The sequence below is a fragment of the Larimichthys crocea genome, chromosome VI (assembly GCF_000972845.2).
Source record: "Larimichthys crocea isolate SSNF chromosome VI, L_crocea_2.0, whole genome shotgun sequence".
In the NCBI taxonomy this organism is placed as follows: Eukaryota; Metazoa; Chordata; class Actinopteri; family Sciaenidae; genus Larimichthys; species Larimichthys crocea.
This window is the reverse complement of record NC_040016.1, coordinates 18489501-18500796: the sequence shown is the minus strand read 5'-3', so window position 1 is coordinate 18500796 and position 11296 is coordinate 18489501. Positions and strand designations below refer to the sequence as shown.

The following is an 11296-nucleotide window of genomic DNA, read 5'->3' as shown; positions in this document are numbered from 1 at the left end:
TCACTCACTCAACACCAGAGATCAGGACCCACAATCCAAACCTCAGACAGCCTCAATGAACTCAGCTGACACGGCTGATTGTTGGTAAATGTCACAAAACAAAATCAAAAAAAGGTGAGTGAGCAACGTGTTTGACTATTAAAGGTTGCTATTATGAAGGATGCTGTGAACAGACAATCCCTCTGACTTTGGTTGTGGCAGCATTTCTGCTTATCCAATGCTTTGGCTTATGACCAAATATCTGCCCAGCTAATCAGTTTGCAAACTACACCGTGGCTTTTGGGGGGAGCTTTATTTATTTATATTTTTTTTATGAGGGGAGTGAGGGTGGACAACATCAAACCTCCACATGGAGTGAGGGCTAATAAAGCTTGTCTCTGATCTTTTAAAGCGAGTGAAGGCAAGAACATCATGTATTTCAGTAAATAGGTGATGAATAATGATTTTATACATCTATAATGATGAAGATATAGAATAAAAACGCATGGCTTATTGTAAATATTAGAGACCCCCGCTCATGCCATATTAAGAGGAGCCTGGCTCAACCTTAGCTGTTTATTATATGCTCATTAGTAACGGTAGATGGCTGACACGCTCTGCTAAAATGGTAAATACCTGCTATACATCAACGTGCTAATATTATCACTCTTAGCTTGTTGACATTGATATTTAGCTCAAAGGACCGCGGCACTAGAATAAACATACTGTAGACTCTCAGTCTATTGAATTACACTTCCTCCACCGTTGGAGCATTTCCAAAAGAAACCTGGTCAGATGTTGTGTATTAGAAAGTTGCTTTTATCTCCTCATACAAGAGCAATTATATCCAAGTTGTTTTTTTTTCTTCACTGCTGTTATGAGAGCAACAGTCAATGTGGCAGCAGATGAAGGGAGCCATCATCAATCAGCACCACTAATTAGCGACTTAAATCTTTGAGTCTATTCTTAGCCCGTGCTTGTTCCTCAGTGTCACGGAGCAGACAGCTGATGGGTTTAATACTCGACTGCAAACATTTATAAAACAGCAGGATGACCATTAATCAAATTAGGACAGCTAATTATCTGCATTCAAGTAACATTTGGTTGTTTTTTTTTTTTTAATAGGATCACCCAGATGACTGTTCAGATTTCTCCACTTTCGTGCAAATGTGGGCGTGTGTGTGTGTTTATTAGAAGATTTCTGAGAGCTAAGGGTGTCTTCAAAGTCTGTCCAAAAAACTTGTTAGGAAAAGTTTTCAATAATAAAAAAAGAATCAGACAGCATTAAAATGTTAACGTTCGTTTTAATGTTTATCCAAGGAGGAAAAATTAAGATTAAAGCAGGCCATTCATTCATCTAAAACAAAGGCTACAGTTACACGAAGGTGCAATATTCACTGGTCAGTACTAATGAACTTATTTCATAACGGGTTAATGATGCAAAAAGTTACTTTGTGTCTAAGTGTCACTCCTCTATCAACATCATATTGCAGAGCAGCGTTTTTGTAGTCACCAAACTATTATTGGCTACATTAAAGCATCTGAGGACAATCACAAGCAGTGCACACGACTGCCTTTAATAACAGGTATGTAGTATGTAGTGGTTGCAGGATGAAAATACTCAACTGAACAGAAGAGGTCTGTGACTCCCATCACAAACAAAATACTATTCACATACATGTATTTGGCATGTAGGGCAGAGACTAGTACTGTAGATGTAAGAACAGATTTTGTAATTTGTGTTTATATAATACAACATACAATATTGCAACACATAGGCATAAATCTGAGGCATATAAAATGTATTTCCACCCGTCACTTTGCATCTCAGGCTGAGAAAATGACACTAGCATCAGCATCTGCACAGTTCATCCACACGCCAACTTCATGGTGGTTTCAGAGATCAGATAAACTGACTTATATCTGCTCCGTCGTTACACCATAGCACATGAAAACTTATATGTCAGGTGGAAAAGACAGTTCAGTCTAGGTCACATGGGTGGTAAGGTGTTTTAAGAACTCTCCTTTGGTGGTTGTGTCCCCGGGAAAGACCGCCTGGCAGAAATCACAAACATGAGACTGCAGCGCCACGTCTGACATCAGCATCCCGTAAGGTGGACTCTGGAAATCATCGACCAGGCAGGGTGGTGCAGATATCTGACACAAACACACAGACGTTATGAGGAACAATATAGTGACAGAAAGGAGAACCTCTGCCTGCAAGTGTGTAGATACCTACCCTCGCTGTGTACATCGTCCGGTCTCTGCTATGATGATCTGCTTGCAGCGCATTTTTCGAGACACTGGAAGGGGCACCTTGCCACTTCAAGGAGTCCAGGCTCAACAGGGGTTTGATATTTTGCACCATCTCCTGATTTTCCTTCCTCCGATGAGGCCCATCCACACAGAGCTTGGACATATCTTCAGCAAGGAGATCAGAGAAAGTCCCCACATTTCTACGGAGGTGGTCAGCCCCACACTGTGCTGCAGGGCCGTGTGCTGTAGCTGTTAGCAGCTGAGGCTTTTCAAGGAGATATTTGGGTAATTCTTGGGTACACTGCACTGGGATGGACATCAAATCACTCAACTCTCCGTTAGGAACAGTGGAGCCTGCAGACAGAGCGTTTTAGAGCATGTTGAATCATCATCAATCGACCGACAGCATGTGAAAATCGGAATTACAGTAGGTTTGAAATGGACCTTGCTGTTTCTGCAAAGCTGTTGTGAGTTTATGTAACAGAGCTGCCTGTCTCAGGCAAAGTGACCTCAGGTGAAGAAACTGCTGGTACAGTTCACTGTACGCTTCCTCCATCTCAGCAGCTCATGGATCTGCAGCCAGTAAATAAAGGAAATTATACAGAGCTGTACAGTACACTTATATAAAATATACTCAGTGTAGACAGATGGGTGACAAGGGAAACGCTGACATGCTGTTGGCCTACGAGTATTCAAATTTAAACATAACGAGTCAAATAAAAGACAAATACTGGTTTGTTATAGACATATACCCAGAACTGTGCGAGCATGTGAGGATTTTTGGAAAGTGTCAACATATTATATCTTTAGTTATAACAGAAAATATATGATTACAAGTCTCCCTGCAGTTTAATCCTGAACTATATGTTTTCTCTTCTACAATACCTGAAGCACAGAAGCAATGGTTGGAGTTCTTCCACATATAAAAGACAAGACACATAACTTTTTAAAGGCCCGTCACACCCTAAAGCATTGCTTTCTGTTTCTCCTTTCTGACTCTGTGTAAATCTGCAAACCAATCTTAAACTCTACTACTTCTAACACACAGTGCGGTATCTTTTTTTATATAAATACTGATTTGCTTACCTCTTACGTGTGTTTCTGCTGCAATAATTCAGGACTCCTCTTCATTTCTTGCAGCTGTGTTCGAGGTTTTTGTCCCGGCGTGCCGCCTCCATCTTGATAAGCTTTCTGTTATTGTTGAGGAGTCAGACGCTGTGTCAGTATGCACATCCAGACTCAAATCCCACTAAGTGAGCACAACAACAACAACAACAAAATTCGCCTTACCAACCACAGTGACTTTATGACAAGTCAGTTTCTTCCCTGGTAGGCTAATGGAAATTATGCTGTGCTCGTGCACTGGAAAATGTTAAAGATGAGGAAGTAACTCTTAAGATAAAGGGAAGTGAAACCTTTGGTAAAAAAAAAAAGAACCTTGCCATCACTTAGTCAAACTCTTGAAAGAACTATTTAGCAAAGACTCAGGCGCAGGAAGAGTCAGGATCTATTTTTAAACACAAAGTTCTGCTGTGCTGATTTTCATTTGACTGTTACACGTCAACAAAAGATACCTTGTACATTAAATGAAATGGATAATGGTAAGATAAGTTACTAGGTGCCATATTTAAAAAGTAAAAGTACTCATTATGAAGGAGAGTAAGTTGTCATAAGCATAGAGTGGAGAGTGGCATGCAGTAAAAATACTGAATTAAAGTACCGTGTGCTCCTTGACTGGTCACTTGTCTGTGATGTTTTATTGTGATTCATCCCTGTAATAATCCTGTGACTGTGAGCTTCAGACCGTTTAACGTTGTGGCCTCTGTCCGACCTCACATGAATCATAATTGTGAAACTTGCTCTGTAATGTGGAAATCAAGAGTCACTCTGAACTTGCTTCATTTTTCCAGTTTCGCTGGTAAATGCATGTTGTTTCTTTTCCAGCTGTGAGACGTGTGAGGATGTGCGTTGTTCCCAAATGAATCAATAAGTAAAAACTTACTTACTTTTAAAGTTTGTAGCAGGAAGTGCACAGTCACCTGATAATGCGATAGTAATCCGGACTGGACAAGATCCGCATTTTTTACCGTGATTGCGTCAGTGTCCCAACCCATAACGCGAGCTTACCTGCGTCAGACAGGTACGCCTGCCAAAACATCACTTCCTGTTCAGCAAGGCTGCCTTCAAAATAAAAGCAACAACCTTTTATGCATTGTTCAAGAAGTTCAGAGTGAAAGTTGGTCTCATGAAAATGCAACATTGGTAGTAGTAGTGGTGGTTGTAGTAGTAAATTAGTACAGTACTAATAGTAATAAAGTAGTAGTGAATTAGTAGTAAAGCAGTAGTAGTAGTAAAGTTGTAGTAAATTAGTAGTAGTAGTAGAACTAGTAGTCATGTCATAGTAGGAGTAGTAGTAGTAGTAAACTAGTAGTAGTGGTAAAGTAGTAGTAGTAAAATAGTAGTAGTAGTAGAACTAGTAGTTGTGCAGTAGTAGTAGTAGTAGTAGTAGTAAAGTAGTAGTAGTAGTAGTAAAATAGTAGTAGTAGTAGTAATAGTGGTAAAATACTAGTAGTAGTAGTTGTGGTGTGGTAGTAGTAGCAGTAAAGTAGTAGTAGTTGTTGTGATTGTAGTAGTAAATTAGTTCAGTAGTAATAGTAATAAAGTAGTAGTGAATTAAGTAGTAAAGCAGTAGTAGTAGTAAAGTTGTAGTAAATTAGTAGTAGTAGTAGAACTAGTAGTTGTGCGGTAGTAGGAGTAGTAGTAGTAGTAAAATAGTAGTCGTAGTAGTAATAGTGGTAAAATACTAGTAGTAGTAGTTGTGGTGTTGTAGTAGTAAATTAGTACAGTAGTAATAGTAATAAAGTAGTAGTGAATTAGTAGTAAAGCAGTAGTAGTAGTAGAGTTGTAGTAGTAGTAGTAGAACTAGTAGTTGTGCAGCAGTAGTAGTAGTAGTAGTAGTAGTAGTAGTAAAATAGTAGTAGTAGTAGTAATAGTGGTAAAATACTAGTAGTAGTAGCTGTGGTGTGGTAGTAGTAGCAGTAAAGTAGTAGTAGTAGTAGTTGTGGTGTGGTAGCAGTAAAGTAGTAGTAGTTGTTGTTGTGGTTGTAGTAGTAAATTAGTACAGTAGTAATAGTAATAAAGTAGTAGTGAATTAGTAGTAAAGCAGTAGTAGTAGTAGAGTTGTAGTAGTAGCAGTAGAACTAGTAGTCGTGTGGTAGTTGGAGTAGTAGTAGTAAAATAGTAGGAGTAGTAGTAATAGTGGTAAAATAGTAGTAGTAGTAGTTGTGGTGTGGTAGTAGTAAAGTAGTAGTAGTTGTAGTAGTAGTGGTATTAGTAGTAAAATAGTGGTAGGCCAAAAAACCAAACCAAAATACTAACCTTGCAAATCTAAATACCCTAAACAAATAACTAACAAAAAAATATTAGCAAAGACTTAAGTTAATCAAACAAACTTACTCATAATTAGCTAATTAAATATACAACTAAAAGCAAAAAACAATGAAGACTAACTTCACCAATAGTTCCTAAAAGTAGTTTTAGTAGTAAAATAGTAGTAGTTGTTGTTGTGGTTGTAGTACAATGTAAACTCTCCCTGTAGCTTCCAGAGGTTCCTCATAGGATGCTGATTGGTCGCTGACAGGCCATTGTTCAGACACAACATGGATGCATAAAGAGAACAGGTGACCTGTGCTCAGCATGAAGCCTGAATTGCAAGGATTTTACTGACGTCTAAAGAGAAATTTGGCCTCTGCAACAGGCAATAAAATGTGCTACATTAAATGTTACATTCAATGAAAACATGATGTAACCGCCCCTTCGGTGGGCAGTTAAGCGGCAGAGGTTTCTTTGAACTGTTGATCCTGCAGTAATTCATTTTAGGTCAGACGTCAGTGCAGCAAGCTGTAAACACGACATTGGCACCTTGTAAAAGTGAGTGTTTGCCAAAGCTTGTCCATATTTGCACATCCAGCAATTACCATCAAGTCGTGATTCTGGCAACCTCACAAGTATTTTCACTCTCCCCTTTTTTCAGCTTTGTTGTTGCCTCCATCAGCTCCTGAGGGGAATATCTGCCTCTTTAGCTGCTAAATGCTCCACTATGTTCACAAGCCCGCTGTTGCTGCGTCTGACTGCCAGCCCGTTTGGTGCTGAGGAGGTATTATTTGGGGTTATTTTTTTTCTTGGAAAACAGCTGCCTGTCGTATCTGAAAAACAAGGTTTCTCTGATCAGAGTGAACCAAAACAGGAGAGACACTAAAATGCTGCATAGAGATAAAGGTGAACTACAGTCAGGGAATTATTCTTTGATGCATATTAACATGTCAGCATGCTGATGTTTAGCAGGTGTTAGTTTAATATGTAGCCTGTGCTATGTAGTATGTATGCTGATGGGAAAATTAGGTTTTGCTTGTTTGGTTATAAACCAAAGTACTGAGCAAAGTAAGATTTTGACCTTTTAGTGGCACTAGAATTCATCCTGAGGGGAAAATCAATGAGTACCATAAATCATGGCAATGAATCTAATAGTTCTTCCAGACTTGAACCGACAAGCGTCTTCCATGGGACCACACTGGTCCAACTGGTAAAATCCATGAAGTCATCAAAGGTGTTACACTGTTTAACCAGTGGGGGGACACATGTGTTGAGCTGGAGCGACTGTGAAGAGAGCAACCCATGAAAATGTTTAGTCATGTTTGGTCCTGTGTCCTCTGGGAGTTGTATGCGTGTGTGTGTGTGTGTAGCTGTGTGTGTATGTGTGGCATTTTCAGTCATGTGTTTCCTGTGACTGATATTGATTTAAAAATAGACCAACATTAAGGCAGCAGAGTCCTGGGGGTGGCTACCTTCCATTCCAACCATCCACTTAGGAGGAGCAGACGTTTTTGTCCTCAATGTCAACTCCTGACAGCTGAGTTCACAGCCAGCACCTTGTGATCTTAGATGGGTGCCAGCTCCCTTTACTTCAGACTAGTTATGTAACTTTGTGTGAGGGATGGGCAGCCATTTCATTTCTCTGATACTTAGAGAGTCACGTCTCTGTTAAGTCACCTCTCCTCTGAGAGGATCCATTTGTGTCATCGCCTTATTTTCGGGCTTTAAAAAAACACACCTGTCAATATGAAGTATTAGCTTTCAACTCATGTCAGAGCCGCATTGATTTTAAGGGTAAACATTTGTAATATTTGGCCAAGTGTCGAGACATCATGTGTTTGCTAATGAGAACTTTAATTATAATGTGACCAAACATAAAAGATGATCACAACACTCCCCTCAAACAACTATGCATCCATAGCAGGTTTTGTTAGATGGACAGATTGGGCATGAGCACAGGTAAAATAATATTTAGTTTTTATTGTACTTCTTCCATCACGATAATGAACAGTACCTACACTGTCGTCAACTGAAAGACCATGAGCTGGTAAGCTAAATTGATACAGTTGGCACCTGTTTAACTGTCCAAACAATTTAAAAGTCCACTATAAGTGTTGCTGTGAGGGGGAATGACAAACAACAAAAGAAACGTCCATGGGCCACAGGAACTGATACCGGGTCACTGCAGGAAGGCCTCATGCGTGGGCGCACAACTCTACCAGTTCAGCCTTCAGGGCGCCCCTATTTAAGAATTTTTGTCTTATCCACCGTGTGTATTGTGAGCAGCTGTAACAAGTAAATTTATCTTATCTTATCTTATCGTATCTTATCTTACCTTACCTTACCTTATCTATAACTTAATAGTCATTACCATTCTGTAACCGCACTGTTTTGGTATCATCGTAACTGTGAAATTCCCGTGCTGTGTCTCAGTTTGCATACTTCTATACTTAGGCTTGCTATCTGAGTACATAAGCGCCTACACACTGTCAATCATGGCAAAAAGCAGTGTGCGGTGAGTATCTGGATGATGCGTCATAATGGTCAAAAAGTGTGGAACCCTTACGACACTTCTTGTCCTCAGTGGTCACCATTTTAGCTACGTAGTGGAAGAATAGGAACCACCGATATTTTGAAAATGGCGGCCGAGGAAGCTGCTGTAGCTGAAGCAGTTGTGGTAAATACCACAATATACAAATGAAAGATGTACATATGTTTTATATTTATATTTTGACTTCAAATGTTGGCACCAATGCTCCTCTTGCTATTTAGTGATGAAGAAGAATAGAAGTGGTAAAATATATTGTTATCACCATTTCCAGAAAGTGCACAGCAGATGTACTCGAATTCAGACAAAAATGAGTGCGCAACGCAAGGAAGTACAAAGTGTACACAGAGTACAACACTGAAGTGTACTAGCAGAAGTATCCAAATTTAGACACAGCTCATATATCACATTTCACTATACAGGTTCTGCAGAATATCAGTGTTTAGTAGGTGTTTCGTAGTATTTTAATACAGTATGTCATAAGTGATATGATACTCCCTTGTTCCCCATAGTTGTGTTTTATTCCACTTAAAGCTCCAGTGTGTAACATTCAAGAGGATCTATTGTCAGAAATGGAATATAATATTTAGAGATTTTGAGTGTGTCTGACTCTGGCCACATCGCGCCCATACATTATTATTGATACTGCAGTAGCAAAGAGACTTTAGCTAAGTTAGTCAAAGGCAGGCTTGAGGTTGCCAAGCAACCAGGGTCAGCTGCAGGCCAGAGCAATTAACCGCAGCTGTGCTCTGTCTGTGTGTGAATGACTGTTGAGAGACACAAAAAATCTCAAAATGAACCCCCTCAAACCAGTGGCCACTAATGTCAAACGGTAGGTTGTATCAAAAAGCCAAAGTGACCGTGAGCATCCTCATCTTGTCGACCATGTGAATACCGAATTTCAGCGACTAAAGTTAAAAAATCTGACCTGGGGAGAGAGAGAAAGAACAGGTGCCCCGTGCTCCTTTGGGAAATTTCTCCTCTCCAATTTACATGGGAGTAGATCGGGCTGTCGGAGGGTGATCCTGATGCATCAATGCGCCTCCCGTCAAAACTATAAGTCTGACAGCTTCATCAGTGATATCGCTGCGTAGCCCACAAATTTTCCTACCTTTCTATGTATAAATCATTTCTGTAGGGTGACATTTGTGGCCACGAGAGCCGTTTGCAAATCTATTTTTTGACAAATGTTTTTCTCCCTCTCCACTCTAGCGATGATGTCACCAACACATTCTACCAATACACACCCATTGTAAATTTTTGCCCAACAGAGAGTGAGGTGAGGTGTATTCAGTTGACCAAAGCTAAATGTCTCTAAATCCTTCTCACTGGACCTTTAAATAGCAGCAGGAACTCACTGTAAATCACAGGTTGGAGTACTAGCTAATATTCTGCGTCATCTAAGGTCAGTTAATGCAACTTATCGGTAGACTAAAGGAATAGTTTTACCCAGTGACCTGTTTTTGAGCTACAAACTCGATTAATACAACATGATAATACAAATACAACCATGAGAACAACATCAACCCTGTTTTGAAGCCAAATAAGTTGCAGACAATAATAGCCGTTGACAAATACATTGTATGAAACATTCATCAAAAGTCTTCGCACTCTGTAAAAGTCACTAATTCCTATTTTTAACAGCTCCTCGTGTTTCCAGGGACGTGTGTGATTCTTTCCACAGTTCGTGGCGTGATGCACGTTACATCTCCTAATTATAATCAATAATAGATTTACACTTTATCGCAGTTAAAGAGACTTCATCCATATTTAGCCGTCAAGAGTGTGAATTGTTAATTAATGCTGTTATTTATATCTACGCTGCACCTTATGCTGTACAAACCGCCTGCACAAGGAGGTTGGCTGGTTAGCACCACACATTTGCTCTGACCTTGAACTCCACGCACGCACGCAAACACACACACACACACACACACACGCAGACACATACACCATGCATACACCACACCCTGTCCACCGGGCCCCCCTTCTCTACCACCATCCGCCATCCCCTTGCACTTGATCCTTGTGTTGGGGCTCTCTGAAGCATGTGTGTGTGTGTGTGTGTGTGTGTGTGTGTGTGTGTGTGTTGGGTCTTTGCTGTGAATAACTTCCAGGCATGCAGCCAGGAACTGTCATCTGCCAGTGCAACACTATCCATCCTGTCAATCTTGTTTTATAATTGTAACATTCTCATATTCTCCGGCTGAGCAGAGAGAGTTTCCAACATAGTGCGACACCCACACACACGTTTACACGCACATACACACACTGTATCTTTTTATTTTATTGCTTACTGTGCTTCTCAAGGAACATCTTCACATCCATTTTATCGAGTTTTTAAAGCTGTAGAGTTCGAAAGTTTGTAATATGAAACCACGAGCGATGTTTCTCTCACTTGCGTTGCTCCAAACACTTTTTCTTTATCTTTACAGAAGTGTAACTCATCATTGCAATAAACATGCACAATGTCAACTCTCAAACACATTAAAACTCACATTAGTCTTTTATTCCATCACAGTATTTTAAAATAAAACAAAACACAAACAAAAGGAGCAAATTATTTATTTGTTTATTTCATTCTCCTTGAAATGAAACAGACTCAAGGCTGCAAACAGCATGAAAGAAACTCTTTGTGCAGTTTGTGTGCAAAACCTAACAAAATATTTCTCTGTTTAAATAATAAAAAATCATAATTGAGAACGTGGGAGTCACTGAGTCACTGAGTGGCCAGTCAGTGAAGTTTCTCATACCCAAGGACACAACAAAGACAGACACTGACTACCCACAGAGAAACATTCACTTCCTTTCATGCACTTCAGGATGATAATTCAGCCCGGCTCACCATCCACTTATGAATTTATCCTGCAGAGACTAAGAGCTTAAGACAGTGGCGTGGGGCATAAAGTTATCACAAGGATGGCATGAGCAATGACGTCTGCCAACTCATTTGTCACCGGACTCTCTTAGTGAGAGAGACCAGATCCAATTACAGAGGTTTCTAAGGGCTCAACAATGGCCTGCTATAAATACACTCTCAGAGGGTTTTCCACACTCAACAACACACCCACACACATACTAATACTGTTGCACAAGTATACAGTACGTGCACAAATTAATTTGTGTTTGGACAAACAAGGG

General features: G+C 40.0%; 1 protein-coding gene across 3 annotated transcripts; it reads right to left on the bottom strand.

The window, feature by feature from the left end:
* Positions 1–1333: 1333 nt before the first annotated feature.
* Positions 1334–4357, bottom strand: zgc:113184 (uncharacterized). Of its 3 annotated transcripts, XM_027279650.1 has the most exons (7): positions 4242–4320; positions 3956–4096; positions 3526–3597; positions 3322–3426; positions 2680–2808; positions 2219–2589; positions 1334–2136 (listed from the first exon to the last, which is right to left on the bottom strand). In XM_027279650.1, the coding sequence occupies exons 5-7, from the start codon at positions 2789–2791 to the stop codon at positions 1966–1968; spliced, it is 654 nt and encodes a 217-aa protein (XP_027135451.1). In that variant the 5' UTR covers positions 2792–2808; positions 3322–3426; positions 3526–3597; positions 3956–4096; positions 4242–4320; the 3' UTR covers positions 1334–1965. The 3 variants fall into 3 exon arrangements, with proteins under 3 accessions (XP_027135451.1, XP_010745202.2, XP_019111913.1); XM_010746900.3 differs by lacking the exons at positions 3526–3597; positions 3956–4096 and having other exon boundaries at positions 4242–4357; XM_019256368.2 differs by lacking the exons at positions 3526–3597; positions 4242–4320 and having other exon boundaries at positions 3956–4207.
* Positions 4358–11296: the final 6939 nt, after the last annotated feature.